This window comes from Oxyura jamaicensis, chromosome 3, assembly GCF_011077185.1.
Source record: "Oxyura jamaicensis isolate SHBP4307 breed ruddy duck chromosome 3, BPBGC_Ojam_1.0, whole genome shotgun sequence".
Taxonomy (NCBI): Eukaryota; Metazoa; Chordata; class Aves; order Anseriformes; family Anatidae; genus Oxyura; species Oxyura jamaicensis.
In genome coordinates, this window is record NC_048895.1 from 63,397,810 (window position 1) to 63,425,118 (window position 27,309).

The 27,309-nt window shown below is 39.7% G+C and overlaps 1 protein-coding gene across 3 annotated transcripts; it reads right to left on the reverse strand.

Moving 5' to 3' along the window:
- On the reverse strand, window positions 1-25,717 carry TRMT11 (tRNA methyltransferase 11 homolog). Of its 3 annotated transcripts, none has more exons than XM_035320924.1 (13): window positions 25,591-25,717; window positions 24,705-24,770; window positions 23,908-23,981; window positions 22,118-22,199; window positions 21,936-22,028; window positions 21,138-21,272; window positions 19,585-19,741; window positions 15,584-15,664; window positions 14,822-14,986; window positions 13,404-13,476; window positions 12,597-12,728; window positions 8,552-8,672; window positions 1-2,096 (listed from the first exon to the last, which is right to left on the reverse strand). In XM_035320924.1, exons 1-13 carry the CDS (start codon window positions 25,660-25,662, stop codon window positions 1,965-1,967), a joined length of 1,383 nt encoding a protein of 460 aa, XP_035176815.1. In that variant the 5' UTR covers window positions 25,663-25,717; the 3' UTR covers window positions 1-1,964. The 3 variants fall into 3 exon arrangements, 2 of the variants coding, with proteins under 2 accessions (XP_035176815.1, XP_035176816.1); XR_004749225.1 differs by having other exon boundaries at window positions 1,957-2,096; window positions 12,577-12,728; XM_035320925.1 differs by lacking the exon at window positions 25,591-25,717 and having other exon boundaries at window positions 23,901-23,981; window positions 24,705-24,739.
- Window positions 25,718-27,309: the final 1,592 nt, after the last annotated feature.

The window sequence follows — 27,309 nt, forward strand, 5'->3', positions numbered from 1 at the left end:
TATTTCCAAGTGATAGCTTTAATGTTGGGGATCAGCAGAGCTGGAACATCTGATTTCAATTCTAAACTCTTTTTGATTAGTGGGTGTTTATGTAGTACCCCAAACACACTCCCAGCTTCTTTTCAGAAGGGTGTTCTTCAGTAACGATGGAGCCATTATGTATGAACTGCTAAACAGAGGCCGCACCACCACTGCTGAATGGACTAAAAATTGGACCAAGGAGAGGAGAAATAAACTAAATCATTCTCTTTTAATAGACAGGGCCAGATTTGCCACTACCTTACATCTTGTATAACCATTTAGATCATGTCTACGTAGAGTAACTTTTACAAAAATGAAGTTATAAATGCATAATAAATCCATCTACAAAAATTCCTTGCCTCTGAAGAACAGAAAGTAATTTTAATTTGTAAAGTAATAAAGACTGAATGCCAAATTGTAACGCTAAAATTGAAGTCAGAAGTTACATGAAGACAGGTTTTCAGAAGCAGTAATTTTTTGATGTAATATTTGAGAGTGATCAATTCAAATCCTGCTTTTGAAAAATTTTCTGAGCTTTGATCTTGCTCCAACTTTAGCCCAGAACAACTCTTAGATGGCTGACATTATGAGTCTCAAAAACAAAGTGATTTATAATGGAAACAGAGAAAATAAATCACTGTTTCAGAACTACCTAAAACACCACAGATTAGATCCAGAAGATCAGACTAAGTTGTCATTGAATATTTGAGCTCTCCCTGTTGCAGCTGAGGACCACAACACAGAGAAGAGCAAATTGAATTAATGAACTCAACCAGATACACAACGATTCATACTTGCCTAGGTATGACTGGGTTTTTGGAGAGACTCTTAAAGATTATAATCTACAAAGACTGTAATGTGGCCACAGTCAGTAGCTTGCAGAAAATTAGGAAGTGAGGCTTTCCCTGGCTGGAGCTATCAAATACATTCACCAACGCCCTGCTGAAGAGTATTTGGCCATATTTGACCACCAAAATGAGAAGAACCATTAACATCCTGAATTAATGGGCTTAGTGGTTTTCAAATGAGGTATTTTCATGATGGACATGGTACAGATTCAGCAAAGTTCTCCCTTTAACAAATACATCTTCAATTTCAAAGATTTGATTAGGCTTAATACCATTAGGGAACCATTACTGATTTTATGCTGTTGTTGTTACTGCTTTAACTATCAGTTTCTGAACCAAAAATTGCAGACAGTTGGCTTGACCAAGAGTCAAGGTTTAGGAATGCAAGAGCAAATCCAAGGTACAGATGAGCTTCAGATGTGGACAGGCTTCACAGGGTTTAATATGCTCTCCAGAGTTTGTCAGGTCACAGAGGCGTGTGTGCCTGTGTGCACACGCGTGTGCACACACATCTGTTTCTTTGTAGTTTTTGTTGTGTTTTTTTTTGGTGTTTTTTTTTTTTTTTTTTTTTTAAACACTGCTGGCCTCAGCCAGAGCAAATCAGAATACATATGAACAGTTACTGCATACAACAATTAAAAATAAAAACTCACAACAAACTTTTCTGTTTTACTGTATAGCATTTAGGATAAAAAAAAATAAAAATCTTCACAATAAGCAATCCTTGATCACCACCACGTGTTTCTAAAACAGCCAGATGTTCACAGTTTAAGAAGCCAAATAATACTACTACTTTTTGTAAACGTTAATGGTGAAAGAACAATAATAACGGTTTTAGTCAATCATCATTATAACTTGAAAGTACAAATATAAATTAAATAAGACTCAAAAAAACTTGTACAATAAAATCTGCTGTAAACAAAGCTAATTAAAAAGAACTGCTCTCAACCTGTGTTGTGGGCTTCATCTTGCTTTAGAATTAAAAGCAGTATTTATTTCTCCGAAGCATCCAAATGAATGTTCATATCCAGATGTCCTTACAAAGAAACACAATCTTCATTCTTTCCTCATTTTTTAATCTGTTTATATTGTATTTTACTTCTGGTTGTCTTTTTCTTCCTTGGCAATTCTCTTTGTCACACCACTGAAATACTTCTCACGAAAAGAGTTGTGTCCCCTGTACGGCATGTATTGATCATCCAACAAGTAAGAATTCTGATCTTGATCCTGCATGGCATCAAAATGTAAGTGTTAGTTTTTATGGCAGTCTGTTCAGCATGAATTGCCATTGTTTTTCCTTCACGCTTTTTCAGATGATTACAAGCAAGAGTAAAGCATTATTTAAAATTTAATGGCAAACATTTAAATCATTGAACAATGCAAAAAATACAACACTAAAGTTTTCACTCAGATTAACAAGAACACGCACATCCTACTGAAAACTCTTAACGTTTAACATTGGCATTGATCAAAAACAAGCTGTAAGCAAACAAGTTTTTGTTTTGTGCTTTTTTTTAATGTACTCATGTAAGTTTTCATTATTCCCCTCTGTATAGCAAACTGAGGCAAGTTGTCAATACCAGACATCTGAAGCTTGAACTGTGCTGAATCACTGGAAGTATCTCAGCTAACATCACCAGAACTCAACCCTTGCATGAATGAATGAGAGCAAAGTATTATGCCACACAAACTTTTATAAACGGAAATATAAAGATTAGTTTCCAGAAGAAATACCACCTGGAGAATTCAATCACTCATTTTGTGGAAAGCAGAAAGGGGAATACGAATGATTAAAGAGATTTCATACAGAAACTGAAGTGCTATCAGAAGATTTTTTCTTGTGCAGAATTCATGTACTTCTGAAAATTCAAATTGACATAGTAAATCCCTACACATGACGTTAGCCAAGAGAACAGTTTAGAAAATTGGCCCATTATATGGGCCACTACATATAAATGTTTAGTTCATCACGTACTGTGGCTTTACACAACTAAGATACTTGTCAACTGATGTTATCAATACTCTAAAATAAACAATACATCAACTTTTTTTCTGAGTGCTAGAAACGGATGGCAACTTTCAAAACAGTTTAACACTGTTGGCTGATGGCAGTTTATCACAATACCAAGATAAAACAGAGATAAACAGCCTCACAAGCACAACTGAAGCGTGCAAAGAGAAAATAAAAACAAGCACACAACAGAACTAAACTTCTCTTCTACTAAATGTTTCTTCTTAATGCATCCTCACGGTTTACTGTAAATTTTTAAGCAATGCTTCAGCATACAGATTGGTTCATTACTTCAGTATACAGTTCATGGTTATTTGTTCATATTTGAAAATAAAGTTAATCTAGAACGCCTTAGCACAAGTAGCAGTAGTAACATGCAAGTAGATTTAAGTCAGTATTTTTATACATTACCAAATGCTACCAACACTATATGAACTAAATTCTAGTGGACATTCCCTTCTTCAGCTATTTTGCAGCCCTTCTGGGCTTTCACCTAGCAGGATCAATGCCACATCTTGCTTTGGATATCCTAATATCCATTCTAAAGTTGTGAGATGAAGATTTTTCAACACTACAAGACATCTGTCTGCATGTACAAGTGCCCTCTTCTGGACACAATGAGCTACTCTTATGCAGCAGTTCCCATTTGCTATCCTAGCAGACACCAGTGGAATGCCACTGGTTTAAATGAACTTATTGAATGTTAAGTGCCGCAGGCATATTTAACATGTAAAGCACACCTACCACCAGCATCCAGTTTGTTCTTTTTAAATATTGTGATGTTGAAAAATAGCAGGAGAAAAATGACCTCAGTAAAGCCGCTCTAGATACCGTACTATTGTCTTCTGGTTACCATAATCAATGCCTTTTAATGTGTCCATGAAAAACAAACAAACAAACAAAAAAACCTACTGGGAGACAGGAAACATGGAGGACTTACGACACTTTCCTCTTACAGTCAACCTGTAGCCACTTGTCCAGGTCTCCTATACAGTACCATGCTGAGGAAAAGAGCACTTGTTTTTCACCTGAATTTACAGGCCAGTAAACGCTCTTTGACCAAAGTGTGTAATGTATTTTCATACCTTTGGGAAGTGTTTCAATGATGATTTTCCTTAATTCACTTATTTAAGTAAATTATTTTAAGAAATGGATGGGATATTTGACCCTGAAAGGTAATGATATACGGGTCAACAGTATTTTTAACATAAAAAATTAATCCCTATAACCTCTAAGAGGTCACACATCTGTACTCCATTCATCTTGATTTCTTAAGTAACAAATTGCTGATTCAAGCTGAAGGTAAGAAATGAACTAACTCCCTCTACTACCAAGCTGGTGAGGACAAAGAGAGGATATGATATGTAAGAGAAGAAATGTCAAGAGGAGCATCTGCATTCATCAGATGGAAACAGGCTTGGTGCTTCACACCACAGCACAATCTGTTTTGTAAATCCAAGCTTCATCAAAAGCTATGCAAATCTTTGTTTGCTAGATGACCTGCAGTCAGGCACTGGTTTCTTGGAACAGCTTACAAAGAAAGCTCCTGGCCTACATCATAATTCCAGCTTAAGAGCTTCCACTCCCTATCTCTTCCCTACACAGACATGACTGCCCAATAAAGGTGTTAATGGCTTTAAAGGAAAAGAACGGATTGGGAATGACTTCTTAAAAAAGGAAAATAAAATAAGAAACCCTAAATTATCTGCAGATGCCACTCACTGTTGACATGTACTAATAAATTCTAAGTTAGAGTATTTTCTGCCTACACAGGGAACCAAACAGGTATAATCTGAGCACTAGGAAAAGTCTGCATTCAGCTCCACAAAGATAAAAACACATCAAAATCATCTCCAGAAAAGCATTCTGACTATTTGGATTGGAATTTGCCTAGGCACCAGTTCATTTCAGTAAGGAAACCAGACAAACATCCTCAGGTGAGCTCCAATTTGAGTAGTATGAACTGGTAGAACATGCACTCTGAATTTCTGGCAAGAATGTCTTCTCTTGCTAGGTCTCTTATAGAGGGTGGATGGGACACAGTAACGGACAAAGCATTGGACCAAAAAATCCTGGGAATGGTTTCAGTCATTGAACATACCACTGTCAACTCTCCACGGAGTGCATTAACAGTCCAGTCCAGTTAGCATACTTGTTTGTCCTTTCACTTGCTCCCTCTCCACTTGCCCCCTCTCCACTTGCCCCTTTTGCTTTAAGCTTAAATCTGGGGAATGGAGTTGAACCATTGTGTTTTAACACATGTAGCCCCTCTCCTCCTCTTAATGATATACTGAAAGAATCAGGAGTACTACTTGTGATACAGCGCTGCACCTAGGGATGACTAGCTTTTGCCATTTGTTTTGGAAAAAAAAAAAAAAAAAAAAAAAGTATGCACAGTTTTCAAGGCATAAAGGTTGTAATTGGTTATTTGGCACAACACACTGAGACTTCCCAAGAAAGCATTTCCTTAGGCCACGTGCCAAGACTGATCAGCAATGATCAGCCTACTTGGCAGTAAGCCAGCTCCTTCCCCAGTCTACTGGTCCTACCACCATGAAAAAGCCTTCTTCCTTTATTTGTAGAACCAAAGATGTTGATTAGCCACTGGTCATTCTTTTTAAAATCATCCTTGGTTCTCACTTTGAATTATTCAAGTTCTCAAAACAGCAGACTAATTGCAAACAGCAGTTATCACATAAAACTTCTGCTCTGAAATGTTTTACGATGACTTCTGTGACAACTGAAAGCCAACAAAGCTCTTGCAAAGTAGATGCTACCAAACTGCTTTTGCTAATTTGTGTTTTTAACTTAACACTGAATTGTTCTAAAGACAACACTAAAAAAGTAAAGGTATCATGTCCCTGATAAATAATGAGAGGTGGCAGAAAGAAGGGGGTGCTCGAAGATAACAAGAAAGCTTTGTCTTTAATTTTTTGCAGATACTATGTGCAAGTTTACAGATTTTTATGAAGCTGGCACACCTCATTTCAGCCTTAGGGTAATAACCCACATTCATTTTTTGTTTAAAAGATCTTCCTAGCCTTATCACAGCTTCCTACCACTCTACATCTGGTGCTGAACAGCAGCTACAGAAACCACTTGTACTAATGTTATACAGCTATAAACAGCACCGAGCAGTTTCCAAATCACAAATGCAGGGTCACATCCAGGAACACACATGGCTAAATTCAGTAGGAAAAGTTCTACACTAGTTAAGACTCTGGAGTGACCCCATGACATGGAAATGCTGGACACATTCAGTGTTGTGGATTTGCATGCCCAGGGCCTTTTCATGGGCAGTCATACGCTCAGAGTTCATTCTTCAATCAAATTTTGTTTTTATTTCTCCCTATAATTTCTAGGAGTCTCTCTTAACCCTTGTCAACTACAAATCTCTCTTTATATATATATATTAAGAAGTGCTAATGAGAAACATTAAAACTAGGTAGCATTTACTAGCCAAATAGATGTGGTCTATTCCTTTAAGACAGGCAGCCAAGGAATGAAACAAACACAAGCAATTCTGCAATGGCTGAAACAAACTTTATGGGGAAAATTGTGCTTTTACTGCTCCAAAAAACCTCTCTCGATGGTTCAATGAGGCTAGACTCATGCAGTCCTGCCCACTGTAATATCAATTAGGAAGCTTTATTTCAGGTTTAGAAAGATATCTAGGAGATCCATGTCCATAAATACCAGCAGAAAGGCCACTGAAATCTATACAAAAAGTAACACCTCAGGCTAGTGAGCTCTTATCTCATGCCGCTTCCATTTTGCTCCTCTCCCATTCCACTCGTTCTTTGTTTCTCTAGCTCTGTAACTGATCCAATTTGTCTTCTGTTCAGAAGTTAGTGTTAATAATGGAATTGAATTTGCTGTGAAATTTGAAATTCACTGTTGGTGGCAAACACTGGGAAAACTGAAGGACTGCATAACGGCACTACATAATTTGTAAAATTTCTTAGTCACTTGTGAGTACTTCACTAATCTGAACTAAAACAAATATGTAAGTTCCCGTTACAAACCAATTTGAAAATGGGAACGGTCTGAAGATGCAAATATTATCTGTATATTCAGAATAACCCACTCTTTCATAGGAAAAAGAAAAACTGACAAAGCTCCAAATACTGAATTTTATTATCATATCTGGTGAGTCATAAGCATCCAGCTCACAAGGATTTTTGAGACGTTAGGACAGGAGAAATATGTCCTAGAGAGCCAAGAGAATATGAAGCATGTCAGGTAAGGGAAACTGGGGTGGGAAGGTCTTCAGGTAGCTAGATGCCAAACAACACGACCCCAAACCAAGCAGGCCCTAGTTAAGGTGTCAATCTGTGTACTGTTATTTGTACAAGTTTTGTGTTATTAGAAACAATACACAGTGATTAGCATCTTTAAGTTACCTAAAAAGACATCTGGAGTTCACAGCAGAAGCACCTAAACAGTTTTATCTAGGCAGTAAGCCTGCCAAGTAGCATCAGGTGCTCAAAGCTAAGTGCTTCCAGACGTGGACCTGTAAAAGCATGTCCTGAAGAATACGTGATGCACAAAACAATAACAAATGATGAAAGTCTATTTGCAGAAGGGTGAACATATTTTTAAAATTAGGACATCCTATCCTACAGCACTGGCAGCCGCATACCAGCTGGCATATAAAAAAATTCCTGCAGAAAACCTTCATGGACACCCTGAGACATGCATGCCAAAAAGTGCCAAAATTTACCCTTGTGGTTTGCTACTGACAAAGTTGGCAGCTCTGGCTCTGAACTCCACATACAGTGTTTTATAAAAATTCAGGTGTTGCTTGAAAATTTCAGTCATCATTAGCATTATGAATGCAGTGCTGAAATCCTGCTTTGTTATTTCTGCAAGCACCATGCAGACACGGCAGTCTGACAGCATCTCCTGTCATTTTAAATAGCTCTTCCAACTGAAAAGGAATATACCTAAGACACTTGCTCACCTCTTGCTTGTGTTTTCATTAAGATTTTGCTTCACACTGGTTTAGCATTGTTTTAAACAGTCTTAGCAGGTAAGAGAAGCAGTAAGAACAGAAAGGAGACCTGAATGCAGTATTTGCCAGTCTCAGGGACTCCAGAAAGGAGATTAGCATGTCCCCCCTCTCAAGAATAAATTTAAACAAAAAAAAAAATCCTTGCTTCATTGTAATTATGTCACAGATACAATGTTATTTCCAAAAGCTATATAGTTTAGTCCCTTGTGGATTTAAATATCACTTGAAAAATGAAGTAACAATTGAATATGGTTTACCAGTACTGGCAGATCCACAAAGTATCTGGCATTTAGTACTTACTTGGGCACCAAATTACACTTTGGAATCAATGGGAATTTAGGCATCTCAGCTTCTATGTGGATCTGATTTTCCAAGAAAAGAGTATGCAATTTGCATAAGCAAGCACAGTTGCATGCTATTAAGGGGCTTGCTCAGGACGGAAAGTTTATCAGAAGCTGAGGATTTAGAAGAAAAACAACCAAACCAGTAGAGTAATCACTACTCAATTTACTTTGAAGAAATGTGTGACAATTTTACAAAAGCTGTCATAAAAAACTCAAGTGTGAGTGAAATGAAGATCAAATGCTGAATAGCACAAACGTTTCACGAATGCAACAGCTACCACTTTGCACAATATAATCAAGAATTCAAGCTTACCTTGAATTCTTTCACCTTTTCCATAGTTATCAGGCGCCTTGATGTGTGGCTGGAAAGCATCTGCTCGCAGTTGCTAATAAGTTTCAGGCATGGGTGGCGGGGAATGATCTCTTCTGTATATCTGGAAGAAATAAACATTCAGAGAGTTGTAAGCTCATGAACTGCAACACTTGCATCTGAAACAAAATTCATACAGATTTTTCACAAAATGGCTTACACTAGAAAGTTGCTGTACATTTTAAATTAAGTTACCAGAAGCTCAGGTATTGGTGCACAGAGTTCTTCCAATCATATATTTCAATCATCTTCCGACATTAAATGTGTAGAAGAAATGGAAATGTTACTGTAAAGTGGTCCCCACCCATATTTTATATATGTATTTGCACTACGTTAATGCATGCATGCCTGTATCATTTCAAGGGGAAAACATCTCGCCCAATCAGAAGTAATAACCTATCCAATCAGGAGCTGTGATTAAAACAAAACAACCAACCAAACAACAACAAAAAAAGATTCCACAGTCAACATAAATAAAGATGCAGCAACAAGAGACTTAAATCTAGCTCCCTAAAGGGAGACCATTACACTTGAATTCCAAATGATACTAAACCAGCTCCTACAGCAACGACATTCCTGAGGTTCAGAAGATGATGCTGCAAATATATCACATTGCAATTGTCTTGTCAAAGGATAGAAGATTTTTCTAAATTGAAAAAAAATCAATTAGCTTTTAACATCAGATGGTAGCAACATGGCTTGCAATTAAGCCTCGTCTGTAGAGCCAAGTAGTTAGTGTTTTAAATGCCTTCCATCTCACAAGCATACTATTTCCCTGTGGAAAAAGGGAATTTCCCTCATTCTATTTCTCCAAATGCTGAAAAGAGGAATTTAAAATTTAAGAGCTTTGCATGAGGCTGGAGTATTAACCTAGCTTAATAATATAAAATGAGATGTGACATGATATACTGGAGTATAAATCAGCCATGTAGTCCTCATTTTTGTAATAAGCTCTCCTATAACAGTTACTGTAACATAATACAGAAAATGGTATATGGGGTATTGTCAGTGACTAGGATTTTATATAAAATGCTTGCTCTCATGATTCTCCTGGGGCTGGGGGTCAACAGAAGTAAGGCATTAAAAATCAGAACTAGACAATTTTGGAACCAGTCACTGGAACTTAAAAGATACAATAGAGGAGCTTAGTATTTTTCTTGTAAAGAAGTGTATTTTCTGCACTTTACCAAGTAGATGTATTGTTATAGGTGAAAGAGAAGTCAAATCCAACACAACTGAAAATAGCTTGTCCTGTATGTATGGCCTAGGCTTGTGCATGACAGTCGGCAAGTCACAAATTGGCAGACCTGCAAGGCTATTGAGACACACAAACTAGAGGTGCATTGAAAAGACCATGCCAAAGAACAACAACTACAAAAAAAAGCAGTACAAAAATCAAATTCCACTTAAGTAGCCCAACTGACAAGACAGGGCCATGATATGAACTTCTCTGGACCATAGTTTTGTGTTCACTAACAGTAGCTGGTAGAAAAAAGAAGAACTCATTGGACAACCATGCTAACCCAGGATTTGGTAGAATAAGTTTCATGCAAGCTCTAGTATTACCATTATTTAACACCAATTTCAGATGCTCAGTTGTTGACAAAGTATTTGTAGAAAAGAAGAAAAAAAATATTCTTCACAAAATCCTGCCACAAACCTTTCACTAAGAGAATAAAAATGTTAGTTCTGAAGCTTTAGCAGCCTTGCAAATTCACAAAGCACAAGTTGATAAAAGGATCCCTCAAGGAGCTGAGGGAAATCTTGACATTTCTTAATTTAAAGACAGTAGTGAGTTGTTAAATTAGTAAGACGATACGAAATACAGACTTGTACATACATAAAAAACTAATAGTACTGTATTGTTCCAAAATTTCCAGACAGCCAAACAACTTTTCAGTCCCTTCTTGTGTCCAAAATCAAGGTATTGCTTCTGCTAGGTGAAGTCAGAACATGCTTTTGACAAGGGAGAATCAAATGAATTCTCAACTGTTTTTTCTACTATACAAAACTTTTGATGCATCCACTACCACCAAACTGCCTGTCACTCTTACAAAGGTAGGCACTCCACCACAGTATCCTAAGTTTCTCTTCATAACCGTAATAAAGCCTGGCTGCAGAGGAATTAAAAGAATTCAGACTCAATAATGATTTCGATGTCAGATTGAAAGAGTAAACTCTGGAGTGAGATGCTATCTTGCAGAGAGAGAGATCATTATCGGCTTGTTAAAAAACCTTGTCTGTTCACATTAATGCATATATATCTTTCTGCACTCTCAGGAGAAACACAGAACTTTATCAAAAGACTAATACAGTAGCACTGCTTTTAACAGAAACCCATTTTAATTTAGTTCTGTTTTTAATTTAAAGCACTACACAAGGATCTCAAATACCACATGAAACTGATGGCAGGTGTTGCCTAAGCATATTTGATAGCACAATAAATTAGTAGCCAGTAGCTTATCTTTCCTCTACACTCTTGTTTTAACAGCTTCTCTTGTGTTCATCTTTACAACTGAAATTACGATAAAATGACAATACTGTGCTGATACAGTCACTTCCATTATTTCAAACTTCATTGCATAAAGTCAGTTCATACTTATATGTACAAATGTATTGTTTAAGAGGCAACTCAACTACAGTTTGAGAGAGCTGACATCCTAAAACAGCAGCTAAAGTAGAACGAGAATGTGTAGCTCATACTGTTCTAAAGATAAACACTGTATTCTGCTGTACAGAGGATGCGTGCTCTTACCAATGTTCAAAGACTAGACAAAAAGCTCTGTTATCTTGACAAACAGAAAAAACACAATAATTCCAAACAGAGTTCATTGACATGGAAATCTAAGACCCTGTGTACTTGTGAATTCAATCAGGGTTAAAGGTATGTATAGCCAGACATTTTGAACAATGAGTATAATACTGTTAATGGCACTCTTTGCTTTGCCTATGAACAGTATTATATAAAAACAGCCTAACATTTCAATTATAGCATTAAAAAACAAACGAACAAACAAAAACCATAAGCTATTAAGCACATTCTTCTGTTCCTGATGAGCACACAGAAATTTGATGTAATAAGAATTGGCTTCTTTCATTTTCCAATTTTTCAAAACAGCATGTGATAATTACACGGAGGACCATGACAAGGCTTTTTTGCATGGTGAATTTAGGGACAACACCCACTTCATCTATCAGTGTAGCCTGGCCATACATAGGAACATATGACAGTGTAGAAGCTACATTCAGTACACACCTACATCTGGGAGGTACTCAGAAAAAGTTACTGTACATCATCTCCCCACTTTACTACAAAACTGTTTTCAGGAAAAACAACCACAGCAAAAAAAGCCCAAAACCTTATTTAAGAGATGCTGAACTCAGGTATGCAAACCTGGCTCTTCTCTTAAACTCGATCCAAAGCTGCACTCCTGAGCAGACAGCATCCTACAGTCTCTGCTGGCCTCTGTCGTCCTTAACAGGCTGCTTCCCTGTACTGCACAAAGTGTACTTCTTGCCTCTCACTGCCATCTCTCGGTCACTTGACTATTGATTTCTCAGAAGAAAGCTAAATTAGTGGTGCCAGATCCCAAATGGTCAAGAATGTTCTCTTACAGGACCCTGTCGTGCACATCTACCAACAACTCTAATACAAACACGTATTAGTAAGCGCCTTTCTACTACTACCTTAGGAATCTATCTGCACCCTAGAAGTCTAATTTTCTAAGCTTAAATCTCCAGCCTCTGGACATGCATTTACAAGGAGATGTGAGAGCTTTTTCTTTTTGGTAAGCTCGAATCATCTCCATTCAAACACCTTATTTCGAAATCCACTTGCCCTCATACAAAGTTCTAACGAGATGATGTTTGAGCATTACTTTTCAGTGCTAGCACTGTGGAAGTTCCAGCTGTACTATGCCCAAATAATCACAGTTAGAATTTAGCATCCATTCTGACATGCTACATACCAGGAATCAAGGATACATACTCAGGCCTGTATATCGGCAGCCAGTAAACTAATCTTCCTCCCATCACCAGATATTCTGCCGCAAACTTCAATAGGTCAAAAAAGATGTCGCTCAGATGATAGTTGGATGAAATGATGATCTGATTTTCTGTGCTAAACAAAAAAAATCACAGGTGTAAGCATAAAAGCACATGTAAAGTCTGCACTTTTTAATTATAAAAGACTAGCACTACTTGAGATCTGCAAAACTACCTAGGCAAATTCAGATGTGCAACTTCTACTTTGAGGAACAGGACTTCCCAAATTCCCCTACTAGCTATTTACACTCATCTTAGGACTTCTGAAAGTCACTGAAACACAAGCACGTTGGAAACAGTTCTTTTGCATAGCATCTTCCCTAAGGGCAATTTAGAGTAAAAGACAGAAGAGAAGGAAGGCCATGCAAGCAGAGGAGCCACGTGTTATCTGTGAAGAGAAAGGAGCAGTGGAAAACGAGGGAAGGTTAAGCTGAAATAGAGTTACTCCATTTTAAACTGATTGAAGAGAACATTGAGAATAGGAAACAAGGTACTGATGGTTCACAGAGGTGAGATGCAGGATTTGAAATCTGGGCACATGCAAGTTATAAACAGGTAGAACAAAACCAGGAGAATGTCAGGAAGTGACACATTGGTTTTGAAGACAAAACAAAAGGGGCTTTTCTTCTTTAGTTATTAAGATTTTTTTAAAGAGCTGACAGTCAACCAAGAAAAAATAAAGATTCTAAAACTGTGACTGGCTTCCCATTAAGACATTTATATTCTATGGCAGACAAAGCAGCTTACTTACCTTCTTTCAGCTGACTTAGCTGATTCCTTCTGTGAACCTGTTCTGCGAGTAGCTTCTCTGATACCGTATGGTGCTATACAAAGCGAAAGCATAATGCAGAGATGAGAAGTTCAGTCTTTGCTCAAATAACATACAATTATGTTATACATATAAAACAGTGCATAATCTAAAGCTTACACAAAGTTTAGGAAAAAAAATACAAAGAAAGTTGGTAAGATCCAAAGAATTGCTTACAAACTGTTTCAAAGAAAACCTTTCAGCTGTAGGAGGCTTTTAGCACACTAGATGTTTGCTACAATACAGAAAATGCTTTTCTGCTTTGTTAACAGTTTTGTTCATAAAAAAATAATCCTTACATTTTCAACACGTGACAAATAATCCCATCCTCTTATTTGACAGAATCAAATACCTCTGCTATAGCACTTGGCTGATCTTTTTCAAAACGACATTGTATAATTGGAATTTCTTGCCAGCGCATTCTGTAAATGATAATTCTCATACAGATAAGAGCAGCCAGAGTTGGCTTATATTTCTGCAAATTTCTAATAGCATAACATGCTTATTTCACACTCAACACATTTGTTTTTGTAAGACTCATTTCAGTATTTCAGCATGGTAGCACTAATGTCACCATGCTGTAAATACAGAAGTTTCAAACAATTTAAAAACTCAGTTCTAAGTAATGTTGATATTCTGCATTGTCTTATTTCCAAACAGGCCAAATACAAATCAAGAAGCAACCCACACAGAAAAGTCACCCTCCCTGCTCCTAACTAATATGAATGTATCATAGTATGAGCCAGTACTAGACATCTGAAACTACAGTATCAAAGTTTCTATTTATTCCATTAGCCTCTACTCCTCGCAGGCAAGACAAATGGTGTTAAGCACACAGGTTTCTAGAAGAGCAGAGGATCCTTTCAAACTTCTAGTGCTTCCAGCAGTTAAGTGTATCGTAAATGCATTAAACGCTCTCTTTGGAAGCACTCCAATAAGTACTTAATGTAAGTCTTCAGAGTCCATCAGACTCCAGTGTGCTGCAGATCAAGTCCTAAAAGCAACACAGACCATTCTGGTAAGAAGGCTCCACACATCAGTAACATTATATCTTTACTGAATGAGACACTTTCAAAGGATGATTTTCAGGCGTATTGATTTTTACTGTCAGTCATAACACTGTTTCTATGGAAGACAGCATTATCTCCAGCTTTGTTACACATTTATAACTATCCTTAAAATAAATGCAGAGATGTCAAAATGCAGATCCAGTTTCCACAGCATTGAACTCAATGGTCATTTTCTGGAAACTGAGCACTCAGATCTGCATCGAGACGCTAAATCAATATACATATGCATATATCTAGGCAATAATATTTTAGTCGTTGTAATTAGGAAGCAAAAAGCATTAACAAACTTACGATCTGTGATGATTGCATCAAACAGCATCCCTTTTCGCCATACTGGTCGTGAAGAATCAGAAACTAGGGCATCAAGGTAATATTTCTCTAAACCGTACTGTCGGAGATTAGCTCTGATATTTTCATCTGGCCCTCTCCATTTCTGGTTCTTTCTGCTTGCCTTGCCTGAGAGAAAAAAGAAAAATAGATGCATCCTCAACAATAAAACCTTTCATATGAAAGTCACACAAAACAAGAGTTTATCTTCTGCCTTATTCTACTCACCATCACAAGTATTTGTGATAAACCTTGTAACTATAGTTCCACTGTACCATCTGTATAGGGTGTCACAGAACACTTTTTTAAAAATGTTAGTTTATTAAATGTTAACTTTGGAGTGGCACTATGCATCAGTCATAATCCTATGCAGGAAATCCATTCTAATTTGCACAGTGGTTTTTCAGAGAAATAAGAACGGGACGAGCCTTGCTGGCTTTGGTTATGTAAAAATGTTCCTGCATCACAGAATAAGAAAGCACATAGCTATTGTCATTATTAATTTGAATTTTGTTTTGGTCTTCATTATTCCTTTTCTCAAATATTTCATGCTTAAAAATTAACAGAATAGCTCAGCTAAGACAGACACAAATTGATCAGTAAAATTACACATGAACAAATTAATCCTGTGAAAATTAACGTTGCTTTAAAACGCACTACCTGCTATCATCAGAACTCTAAATTCCAAGGAGTAAGATTTTAATGGCTTAGAAATATGTAACATACCTAATCCATGGATTGTGTTGTAGTCTATATCAGTACCATATACGTATGCTCCAAAGTGTGCCGAGGAGATAAGGAGGCCACCTACAAAGGGCAGAAAAAGGGGAAAAGTGTAAATTATTGTTATGCATGCTATCTGTGTTAGGATTTTTTCCTCAGGATTGTCAGGAGTTTACGGAAGTAGACACTAGACTCAAAGCTAAACCCAAGAAAAAAATAAAATACAACTATAAAACAGTTAAAATCTCTACACAGTTATAATCAGAGATGTTAATACTAAATCCCTTCTCTGTTATACATGATCTTCCTATGCCACTCGTCTCTGGAGACTTTCTGAGAAGTTTGTTTGTAGTTTTCTATATTTAAAGCAATTAGACCCTCTGAGCATTACAAAAATCCAAACTGTTAATTCTTTTATAAGCACTTCTAACAAACAACCTGAGAAATTACCACCAAAAAAAAAGCAATATTACAGCACCTATTCTCAAAGTTAGTCTCCTTAACTACGTCAAAAATTAAACTTGGTGTGTACATGGACAGCCAGTCCCTTACTAGGAAGCAATGGTAAAGAACCACAAAAATATAAAAATCCCCACTCTGTTAGTAGCAAAAAAGTTTCCTTGTTCTGCTAGTTGAGAGCTATATAGAGATGCCTTTTTTTGTGTATGCTGCTATTTTGTCAACACATTTATTAGTTTACTAATCTAGCAATAAAACTAAATTTATTTACTATTTTTATTTACTACTGTGATCTGCATTTCTAATTAAAAAACTACTAAAAGAAAAGCATTTGTGGTTTCCCCTTGAAAGTGGGCAACAGCAGAATAACCCACAGAAAAGAGCACCTCTACCAAGTCTTTAACAACTTCCATATGAAAAAAAGCATGGATGGCAGAAGCTTGTCACATAATCGTGCTGTTAATCCGAACGTGTACAGCTAACAGAACAATGTAAAACTGTACCGTAACCAAGAACTTGGCTGTGGACCCTGCATTACTGATGCCAACTGCTTATATGTAGAAGCAGTCCCACTAAAACGAGGAGGACAATTGCTGCAAGATGAGAGCTCACCAGCACCAGGAGCATGCAAGCTGCCTGCAAGGATGACGCCAATTCTTGCATTCTCTGGCAGCCTGAAAAGGAGCATCTCAGGCAGCTGCGTAGCCCCACACCAACCACTCAGCGCCAACAAGTCTACAACACGTTCTGCATGAACAGGCTAAAGGTCCTACATGGGGCACTAGAAAATTCCTGTATTGTCTGCTAATAAACTACCAAAACTGAAGGTGAGGGAGAAAAAAACTGTTTCCTTGTGAAATGGATCTGGGAAAAGCAAGGTTACTCACCCCATAGGAGTCACCCATTTCCCTTCTCGGCTGTAATCCCTCAGAACAGATGGGCAGTACCTCCAGAGGGCCAAGACAAATTTAGCTATCCCTGACCCCAAGTATGGCATACCACCCAGTCCTATAAAAAAAGTAAGAAGAAAGTACTTTGCCCATCTAAGAATATTTTTATTAACAGAAAAAAATAAGATAGGAAAGCATGAACTTAGAGCTTTTAAATCTCGGCTGGTACTAGTTCAATTTTATTCACAGAAAAGGTGCAGAGATACTTAAATATTCTAACTTAGCAAGCCCTTTGACCTACCCTACATTAAACAGATGTATGTTAAGGGTTAATCAGATAATCATTGTGTCCACTGACAGCTATTAACTGAATGACAATGGCACAGACCTTCATGCCTTTCTATTGGATAGTGTCTGTTTTTCCTATCTCTTGAGCACGGATGAGGGTCTGGTCATATCACTGTCCTCCACAATGTCAAAGAACAAAATTGTGTTACTTGCAATCATACAGCATCGTGAATTGGCAAAGGGAAAGCAGGGACAAACATCTTCCTGAGGTACAAGCAATAGGCTTACTGGGGTAACAAGAACAAATTGTCAAACCGGACAACACAAAATATTCAGATAAAAGACTTGATTTCTTCCTCCAGAAACCTCCGGTGGGGGTGGGGAATTAAGTCTCTTAAGTCAGACTAATCAAAAGCATTTACATTCCAAGGACAAATTCCACTTGTCCACCATTACACTGATCTGGAAGACTTGTTTGGCTCATGTAGCAAAAACAGTTTGCTTCCAACAAGCAAGGACCATTTTGCAAGGCTGTTCTAACCTGGTAATATTTATCTTTAGAGCATTTTAAAAAAAAAGGGGGGGGTGGGGGGAGAAATCAATCCAGGTATTCAAGCTGCATCAGTGAAGAAATCTGAACTACAGTTTCTTCAACGTACTCCTCAAGTACTAAAGGTACATTCTGTCCAAACTCATAAGCTCAAATTTACTGCTTTACTCTCAACTCTAAACTACCTTCCAAAATTCCCGTGATAGATCACTACTGAACCTGACAACCTTGAAAATCCTATAAAGGACCTCATTAAACTATTGAAATTCCTGGGTGCTATTCACCAAGAGTGGGTGCAAAAGAAAAGACGCTGTTTAGTTATAAATGCAGTTTTCTGACTGCCTTACCCATGTACCCGTGTACCCGTGTGTTAATGGTCCCCGTGTACCATTAATCGCAAGTCTGTACATTACAGATGTTTAGTGCAGTAAAATGGCAAACATTTTAATTCAAATCATTGGGCAGTTTGGGGAGAATTTTGTGTATGTTACACTTTTGAACTGAATCATTGAAGTCTTAACATTCATCATTAATTTCTATAGCTTCACCATTTCTATGCAATTTTTCTTACTCGATCTTTACCCCTTCATTTTTTTCTTCATTTTCACTCCCAAGAAAACGAGCGCTTTCAGAGAACTTTTTGTGACGTAGGTTTAGCAGATAAAGAAACAAAACTACTAAGACCAAAGTGAAACAAGCTGCTTACAGATGACCCAGAGAAATTTCGCCTCCCTTTCAAAGGGTACTACCCAAACACAAGAACAAGGAGGATGAGTAAATGTCATAAGAGATTATTATGCATGCAAGAAATCAGGTTGTATATGAATACAAATACTGAAGACAAACACATACAGTTTACTGAAGTCCTGTGTTTCTGAAAATATTCCTGTTGTATTTTCTGTCTTACAGAGAATCCATGTGCTAACAAAAATTCATCCTGCTAGTGATGCTGTAGTGTTGCCTTCGCTCTCCCTAGCATCTTTGTAATAACTTCTGCAGTGAATTCTCTTCACCCTCCTACTAAGTATTTTTACTTGTATGTGGCTCACGTGGTTTTAACACATGGTCAAACTTTAGCAAAATCCAGGTCAGCAACACAACCTTTGCTTTTCTTTTCAATAAACTACTCAAGGTAGCTTAATGTGATATACTCTTGTATGATTAAACGCCACAACCTGACACCATGGATTTTCTTTTTCAACTACAAAAAAGTTGAGTTTCCCTTAGGTAAAAGACACTTCTATGGCATGCAGGTTAATACGTGGAATAAAAGCTCCCCCTCCTGGTTTAACTAAGAAAAATCTCAACTGGAGTGAATACTGGTATGAACAGCACCAGCCTAAAGAAAAGATGCAACAGCACAAGGAGCCCACCACTGTTGAATGCAACCTAACAACTGCTACATTGTGTTACAGGCTCAGAAGTGCCCTAAACAATTCTCTAAAGAGCCACCTCCAGAAGTGCTACTCCACACAACATTCGGAAAGTTGCTGCAGGGAACGTTGGAGCCAAATTTCAGTTCTTAGTCACTTTGGATCCTAAGTGGTCCACAACACACATGAACTGGTGTTTAAGCCATGTTACATTAAAAAAAAATAGTTAAGATTATTTCACACTTCTGAGAAGTCTGTTTACATCCAAAATGGTTTTCTTCCCCTAAAACCCCTTTCAAGATTCATTTTATGATCCCCATTTTGCTTTTGGTACAATCTCAAATGTCCATTGAGCGCCTGAAGCTGCTGCATCAGGTAGAAGGGTGGTGTAACACCTCTGCAACACAATCTCCCAGTTTTTCCCTCCAGTAGAAAGGAATATACCTGTTCCAACAAAGGGGTCATATACAATATCGTTGGGTTTCACTCTTCCATGATTTGCCATAATGAAAGACAGGCAGGCATCCATGCTAGTATTTCCAATAAAGTGTCTCTTTTTTACACTGTAGGACTCAATGAGTTCTCTTTGGCCATCTGCAATCTGTTGGAAGATTTGAAATCACCATCAGGTCTTAGATACAAGAGACAAGCAGACTGACAGACTTGCTTAACTGACACTATCCAACAAGCAGCAAACTCGTCATTTCGTAATGCATCATTTTGCTTTCTGCCTTCTGCAAGTACGACAGGCTTCTTTCCAAGCAACAGATATCTTGATGCAATACCTAGATAAATACTTCAAGATAGAAATCAAAAATATGCAAACAATTCATAGTGAAAATTATTCTAAAGAAATAAAAATTAGAGCAACTTTGCTATCATTCTAGATATCAGAATAACAAAGAACTTCAAAATGGTAACAAATAAAGTACATGTAAACAAGTGCATGTGCACAGATTAAGGTCACACAGAAGTTTGATCTTCAGCTTTTCTGTCATGCTAAATTTAGGATTTCTGTCATCCTAAATTTAGGATAGCACTGACAAATTAGAATTTACTGGTAAAACAGACAAGGCCCAAATGCTTTTTTTCCATCAGACTTCCAAAATACACTGAAGATGACCAAAATAGTCCAGAACTTCACATGTTCAAAAGCTTTTCCAACACAATTCTCCGACTCTGGCCACCACCAGTTTTACTGGGTAAATAAAACACATGTGTCTATGTTTGCCAGGTTGGTTTATCTGTCTTTGAACACTTCAGGAATCCAGCACAGATGGGACAACAGCTGCACCATTTTGCAGTATTCCAACCAGATGCAATTTCTTCAGAATATCCTAATTATGCAGCAGGTTTGGAGTGCATACACCCAACAGATGAGAACATTTGCAGTAAGTACCCCAGAAGACAAACTAGACAGCTTTTGAAAATGACCTTTACTGTGTGTGCAGCACAGCACTGTCAGTGTCCTCTCACACGCACATCCACTTGGGCTGGACCCACTGTGGTCCAAATCCTCAGTCTGTGATAACTCACAACTACAGGATAACTACCGAGTCCAAAGGCTCAGTCCGTACCTTTCTCTTGAGGTACTCATCAGGACCACCTGAAGCATTTGCAGAATGCTGCAGCAGGGCTGATGCAAGTCAGTTTGGTAGCAAACCATCAACTGTTGTACTGTAAATGTTTCTTCACATTTTAAACAAGCTGCTGGTGTTTTTAGCTTCACCTGGATTTACAATACCACAGCTGTGCACACATTGGTGCTGTTTATCACCATTTTTTTCCACCTGTTTTTAAATTGCTAAATTAAACTGCTTTCTGTTAGTCACAGTAAGGATTTTCAAGACTTGAATCACTGTTTTTTGCAGTGATATATTCAGTCATAGCTATACTGTATGCTTCCATTAAAGCTTGAGGCAACTTTTACACTTTAAATTGAAGAACACTCTCCTGAATATACAAGCTCAAAAACTGAAGCAACTGTACTTACGCACCCATCTACCGAAATACAGATCAAAGGGCTCTTCTGGAACATTATTAGGGTCCATTCCATAATCTTCCAAAATCCAGAAGACGTGTTCTGGATTCTTTAAATTTACTTTTCCATTGAATGGCAGAAATTCAAGAGCCTATACAAAAAAGAAAAACAGTCTACACATTCTAGGTCAAGTTTTTAAATACAGGTCCCCCCCCCCCAAAAAAAAAACCTAACCCCTCTAAAATTCTGTAGAACCAACAGTGGCTAAAAATAAGAGTGTGGAAATGCAAAAACAGTAACTCAGAAAAAAATCATAATTAAAATACTGATATAATTAGGAGGAGAACACAAGTACAGACAGAAACATAAGGACAGAACAGAAAATTGGCAAACAATCCAGAGCCTGCAACTAAAGTCAGCGGACTGATTTGTTCCACATACTTCAACAATTAATGTCTAAGATGGAGATAAGAGATTTTCTTAAAACTGGCACCTAACTCTATATGAAACTTATAGTTCTAGGCCATAAGCCTAAATTTCTGCATCTACAAAATCATCACTGTGATAGTTGTTTGTCTTTGTATATGCCTTACGTCATCTGCGTAGGAAAAAAAAAAAAGGCAGGAATTCATGGGACATGTTAAGTCAGACAGGAAGATCTCATTTCCAGGTGACAAGACAGAAGCTGTAAACTGTCTTAAGATATTCAGGAAACCCAATATTCTATACATCTTAGAGAATACTGATAGCATTGAATAAGAACAACGTATATAGATAAAAATAAATGTTTATGGTATCTTAAACATCGACTTACATCTATCTTCTTTATTTTCTGTGCTTGGGTCAGTGTTTTATTAAAAGTATGAATACGTATTTTGTATGTAGAGTCAGGCTGTAGATATGGAAGCTGAAAAAATGGCAAAGATTCTCATTAATACAGTTGCAGTGTTAACTGCTGTGATGAAGAAAACAGTTTTAAATTCTTCACATGCATACCATCTTGTCCATTGGGTAGTTCTTCAAAGATGCATAGAGCTCCCCTGCAGATCTGCCATGGCCCCACAGTTCAAATATAGACCTGAAAATACCAGTATTTTTAGAGTGCAGTAAGATATAAGTGGTGAAGGGGAAGGGATGAGGGAAATGCCTTACAGACACTCCTTCTCACCAATCCTTCTTGGCCAACATGTTTAGCTTCATGAGTAAAGGAGGATGTTGTTTATGTCTTAGCACACATTTAAGTTTTGTTCTGAACAGGGAAATACTTTTTCTTTTACCCTAAGCTGATGTATCAGAGATGCGTTTTTGTTTGGTCTGTCTTATGCAGCCAGAGATATAATCAGTGGTTCTATCCTATTTGAAGATTTGGCTAAGATGTTTGACATTTTAGGATTTTTTAGCACTATGCTGTTTCTTACAGTTTTGTTGCTGTTTCCATATTGCTGGCTTCAACGAAAGCATTGCCTTGGAAGATGATAGAACTGATGCTCCTGCAGTGAAGGCACACCACCACACACCACATCACAGACCTTCCCTCCAGCATTCAGATATCCCAAGTGCCATATCCATATCAAAGAAAAAAAACCCTACAAGAGGAACCCTCGTGGCACTGCGTATTGTTAGACATTCCTGTGTGTATTTGTAACACACACCATACACAAAGAGAATCTTTAAGGATCAGCGGTGGCATGTAGTACTTTTACAAGGATGGTGCTGGCTCCCTAAGGAAAAACTTCCCAGAGTTCAAAGGTTTAGCTTACTCAAATGTAAAAGAGAACTACACTTTACTAAGTGACAAGGGTCAGGGGTAGGCCATTTAGTTACAGTATTCCTTTCCTGACAAACATTTAGGGCTACCTTTCTAACCTGCATTTACCCTGAAAAAAAAGAGTAAATTTTAACAATGTATCATTTCTTCTTAAAGCATCTGTTTCTATTTACTTTAAGAATTTAAACTATATTTATAGATGGAGCTATGGAAAAGCTAATAACGTAGGCTATACTAGGGACAACCAAATATTAATCTTTGAATTTTATTTTGCTGTTGGAGAAGCAATAAAGGCTCAATTCTTACCATTACACTTAATTATCTAATAACAAAAAAAAAGAAAGCCCACAGCATGCTGCTGAGAGTTTATTTAGATAAGTATATGCTTCAGAGCTTTTAATTTTCATTAGTAGTACAACTGAGATGCTCCAGCAATCTTATGCTAACATAACTCCCCATAGGAGGTAATAGGGCAGAGAAAATAGTGGGCGAGTCATGCTTTCTACATAAAATAAGCATACGCTAGTTGTATATATTGTTTGAAAGAGCATGCCATATAGAACACCTGTAAGCTGTTCTGTTGTGCTTTAATTCCTCCGTCACATATGACAAGGAATATATATCTTCTCATACCATTCCCTTCTAAACTTGTATTTCAGCTTTTACCTGTCACTGTTCTTATCTTTTAATTCCATATGTGTTTTTAAATGAGCCACTAACTAAACAGTACTCAGGTCAACCGGGAAGTCACTGACACTACAAGATGAGCACTGGCTCTGCAGTGAAAAACAGTGCTTCAAGACCTGGTGCTGACTGTAAATTAAGTAAAAGGCACAGGCATGCTATGTAATCAGTCCTACAGGGTCCGACAATACTTCCTTATTTCTAGAGGTAAGCAATGACTTAAGACTTAGAACTCCATAAGTCTTAAGACTCCATACAAAACTAGTGTTTTCCCTCATATAGTGAAAGTTTCTTACAGCCTACTTTATCATTTTCAAGATTTTTCACCTCTTACTTTGCACATACTGTCCGTTTCATTATTCCCCTTGCCATCTCTTCTGAAGGAATATTGAGAATCCAAAACGGAGACTGAAATAAAAAAGAAGACGAGTGATGCAAATGCCTACCTGGAGGATGTCACATGTATTACACAATTACGCAAGTCTGTTGTATCAAAACAGAACATGCATGCTGAAGATAAAAACATGTTAACAGTACAGAGAACGTGAGAATAAAACATTTAATTTAAGGTAAAATTAATTCTTGCTTGAATATCCAAGAACCTTTATTATAAATTCAATTTCCCCACCATATCTTAGATTTGGTAAAATATTATGTTTGTTTACAATTCTCTAGATTATTCATCCTCTAAGGAATCGTAACACCTACTTAAAACTGGTAACAAAAAGATAGTAATGTTTTCTGACTAAGCATTGAGATCAGAATCATACAGCTTGCCAGCTTCACTTTTTTGGATATACTGTCTCATGAAATTGGAGGTAAACACTAAATTCACACAGCCTACTAAAATGTTTTCATGGTTCAGCTGTTCTGAAAAGAAACAAGCCTCCCAGTAGATGGCACAATTTCTTTCTGTATAGCTCCATGAAGACATCCTGATGTGTGTTTTGTGCATCTTTTCCTAAACTCAGCATCTGAGCTGAAATTCAGAATTGCTCATTTTGGGGAGATAGATTATTTTCCTAAGAAATGTAAAAATGTATTCAGTTACATATTTTTAATAAAATTATCATAAAGAGCATATTTGTATATCACACAAGCCCTGAGGTAAAATATTTGGTCCTCACTTACATTTACACAGATTTCCTGCTGATGGCTAAATTGTCCACCATAGAGCGAGAGCAAAGATGTGATTTCCTAAAGGGAAAATAAAAAGGTCAGGCTTTAGGAGCATTCACCAACGTTTTAAACTGAATGTATATATACATATAAATATATATATGTATGTAACAGAGACAGAACTGCATGTTATAAGTTTTAATGCAGACGTGACCTCCAGAGGGATCATAAACAAGAACTTGCAATAGAGGAAAGAATGGCAGAGGTTTGCAATTAAATTCAGCGTGTATGTATTATTTATGAGATGAAAAAAAAAATAAGACTTCTGCTGTAAAAGAAGTTGATTGTATTTGTCAAGAACTCAAGTAAGTTACTGACAGGTCACGAGAAGCTGTACACCATACAGTACAGCAAGATCAAAAGCAAGCTTTCAGTAAGGAAGTCCCGGTGTTTCCCATTCTTTCACTGCCGTTAATGCTGCCTAAAGGAAAGTGGCAAGGAGCAGCAGTGCAGAAACGCGGCCCGCGAGGAAGGACTTAGAGAAACGCAGCGCGAGGCGGTGAGGGTCTGTACACGTGCCAAGGTTGCTGTGCGGAAGGAAAGCAGAGACGGGGTTTGCTTCCTACAGAGGTGACGAGCCGCACCCTGGCTCAGGCGTTGGGAAGAGCCTTCCCAGAGGAAAGGCAGCGAGGTGCTGGAAGGGGGTTGCCTCCAGAGCTTCCTCTCCCCCCCCGGGTCCCAGCCTCCCTCTCCAGGCCCTGGAGGAAGGCCCTGGAGGAAGGCGCTGTGCCCGGCCCCACGCCCCGGCCCCGAGCCGCGGGGGGGCCCGAGGAAGGCGGCCGGGACCGGCCGCACCGGCGGCCCCCGCCCGCCCCCTGACCGCCCCCGGGGCGCTCACCGGCAGGCGGAACTCCAGGTGCTCCTGCGCCAGCAGCAGCAGGAACCGCCCCAGCGGCGCCGGCGCCGCCATCTCGGGACGGCTCCCGCCTCCCCGCCCCGCATGCGCCGCCGGGCGGGCCTGGCCGGCACGGGAAGGGAAGGGAAGGGCTGGGAGCTCCCCTCGGTTCCCCGCGGGGGTCCTGAGGTGGTGGCGGTGGCTGTGCGCGGCCCCCGCCTGCCGGAGCTGCCCCGCTAGGTAACGGTGAGCGGCGTTTGTCTCGGCTTCGCCTCAGCCTTCTGCGGTTTCCGTGTGTAATGGGTGAACGATTGAACGGGCTAATGGCCCGCTCGCTTTTCCGTGGGAAGCAGGTCAGCAGTTGTGACATGGGTGTAGAAGCAGAGAGCTCCTAACAGGCTGCCAGGAAAGGGGCAGAGATACGGCTACCTGGAGAACGAAATAATGGTTTTTGTGCTGCCGGTTATCCTTTTATTGTATTTTAATATCTGAACTTGATGTCAGTTACACCGAAACTAACCGCGTGCTCCCTGACCCCGTTAGGCGGAGCTGTTAGGCTCGGCTTTCCCTGCCCAGCAGCCGCCCCATGTCCCGGGCCCCCTGCACGGCCCTGCGGGTCCGTGGACGGCCCGTGCTCTGCAGGGGTGAGGCTTGGCCCGTGACCTGTAAGCGCGGCACAGGCTGCGGTCGTGGGTTGTCTCCGTGGCCTCCTGCCGAGGAGAGCTTCTCGCCCTGCAGCGCTCACATTGGAGTCGCTGTGAAGACGAGAAGGCGATCCTGGCGCAGCCCGGCGTCTAACGGAGCGCTTCCCTGGGCAGCCCCTGAGGAGAACTGCTCAGGGCGCAGCGCCGGACGCCTGCTGGTTTCCCGGTGCCCGGGGAGGACCCAGGGCCAGCCCCGGCTGAGCGCTGCCATCACCCGGGGGGGAGGAACCGGGGAGGGGGCGGGCGCTGTGGAGGCGGCACCGCGCGGTGAGGCGCCGCGGGGCCGGGGCTGGGTTCCCCGGGGTGTTTCAGCGGCTCGTCCTCGGCAGCCTCGGCCCCGGCCCCGGCAGAAGCCGCGTGCCCCTGTCCCGCAGGGCTGGCGGGGCGCGCCTCGGCCGGGCCGTGCGCCTGGCCTGCCCCGGGGGATGGAGCGCGGTGGGTGCGAGGGGCAGGGCGAGGAGAGCGCCGTGGCGGTGGGCGACTTGCGGAGGAGCTGGCAGAGCTGGGCGGAGGGCCGCAGCGAGTACCAGCGGAGGAACCCCTTCAGCAGCGACGGCGGGCTGCCCTGCAAGCCTGCGCTGGCTCCCAGGGGGGATCCGGCCTACGGGCGGCCCCCTGAGGGCTCCAGGACGGAGCAGCGGGGCAAGGATGCCCACTCGCACGTGGGGAGGGAGGTGGAGGAGCTGTGCCTGGTCATCAGGAACACGGGGTGCAGGGGGGACGACGGGCGCGTGAGCGTGACCTTCGGGCAGCTCTTCGAGACCTACGTGAACATCTCCAACAAGGTGGTGGGCATCCTGCTGAGGGCCAGGAAGCACGGCCTGGTCCGCTTCGAAGGCGAGATGCTCTGGCAAGGAAAAGACGACGACGTGGTCATCACGCTGCTGGAATGAAAGCCGGCCGGCCAACGGGTTGTGCTGCTCGTTTTCACGTGGAAAAGTGCCTGGACACCACCTTGGAAGAGGTTTTCGTTGTGGAACTTCAACTCGGCAAGTGTACGGGACGCTCGCAGGAGAAA

What these genes read in the sequence shown, in the direction of transcription:
- TRMT11 (XM_035320924.1), bottom strand. Translation starts at nt 25,662, where the DNA reads ATGGCGGCGCCGGCGCCGCTGGGGCGGTTCCTGCTGCTGCTGGCGCAG. An exon ending in AAACGGACAGTATGTGCAAA is followed by an intron (nt 22,200 to 23,907) that starts GTAAGAGGTGAA and finishes TGGTATTTTCAG; the next exon opens with GTCTATATTTGAACTGTGGG. An exon ending in AGAAAATAAAGAAGATAGAT is followed by an intron (nt 21,273 to 21,935) that starts GTAAGTCGATGT and finishes TTTTTTGTATAG; the next exon opens with GCTCTTGAATTTCTGCCATT.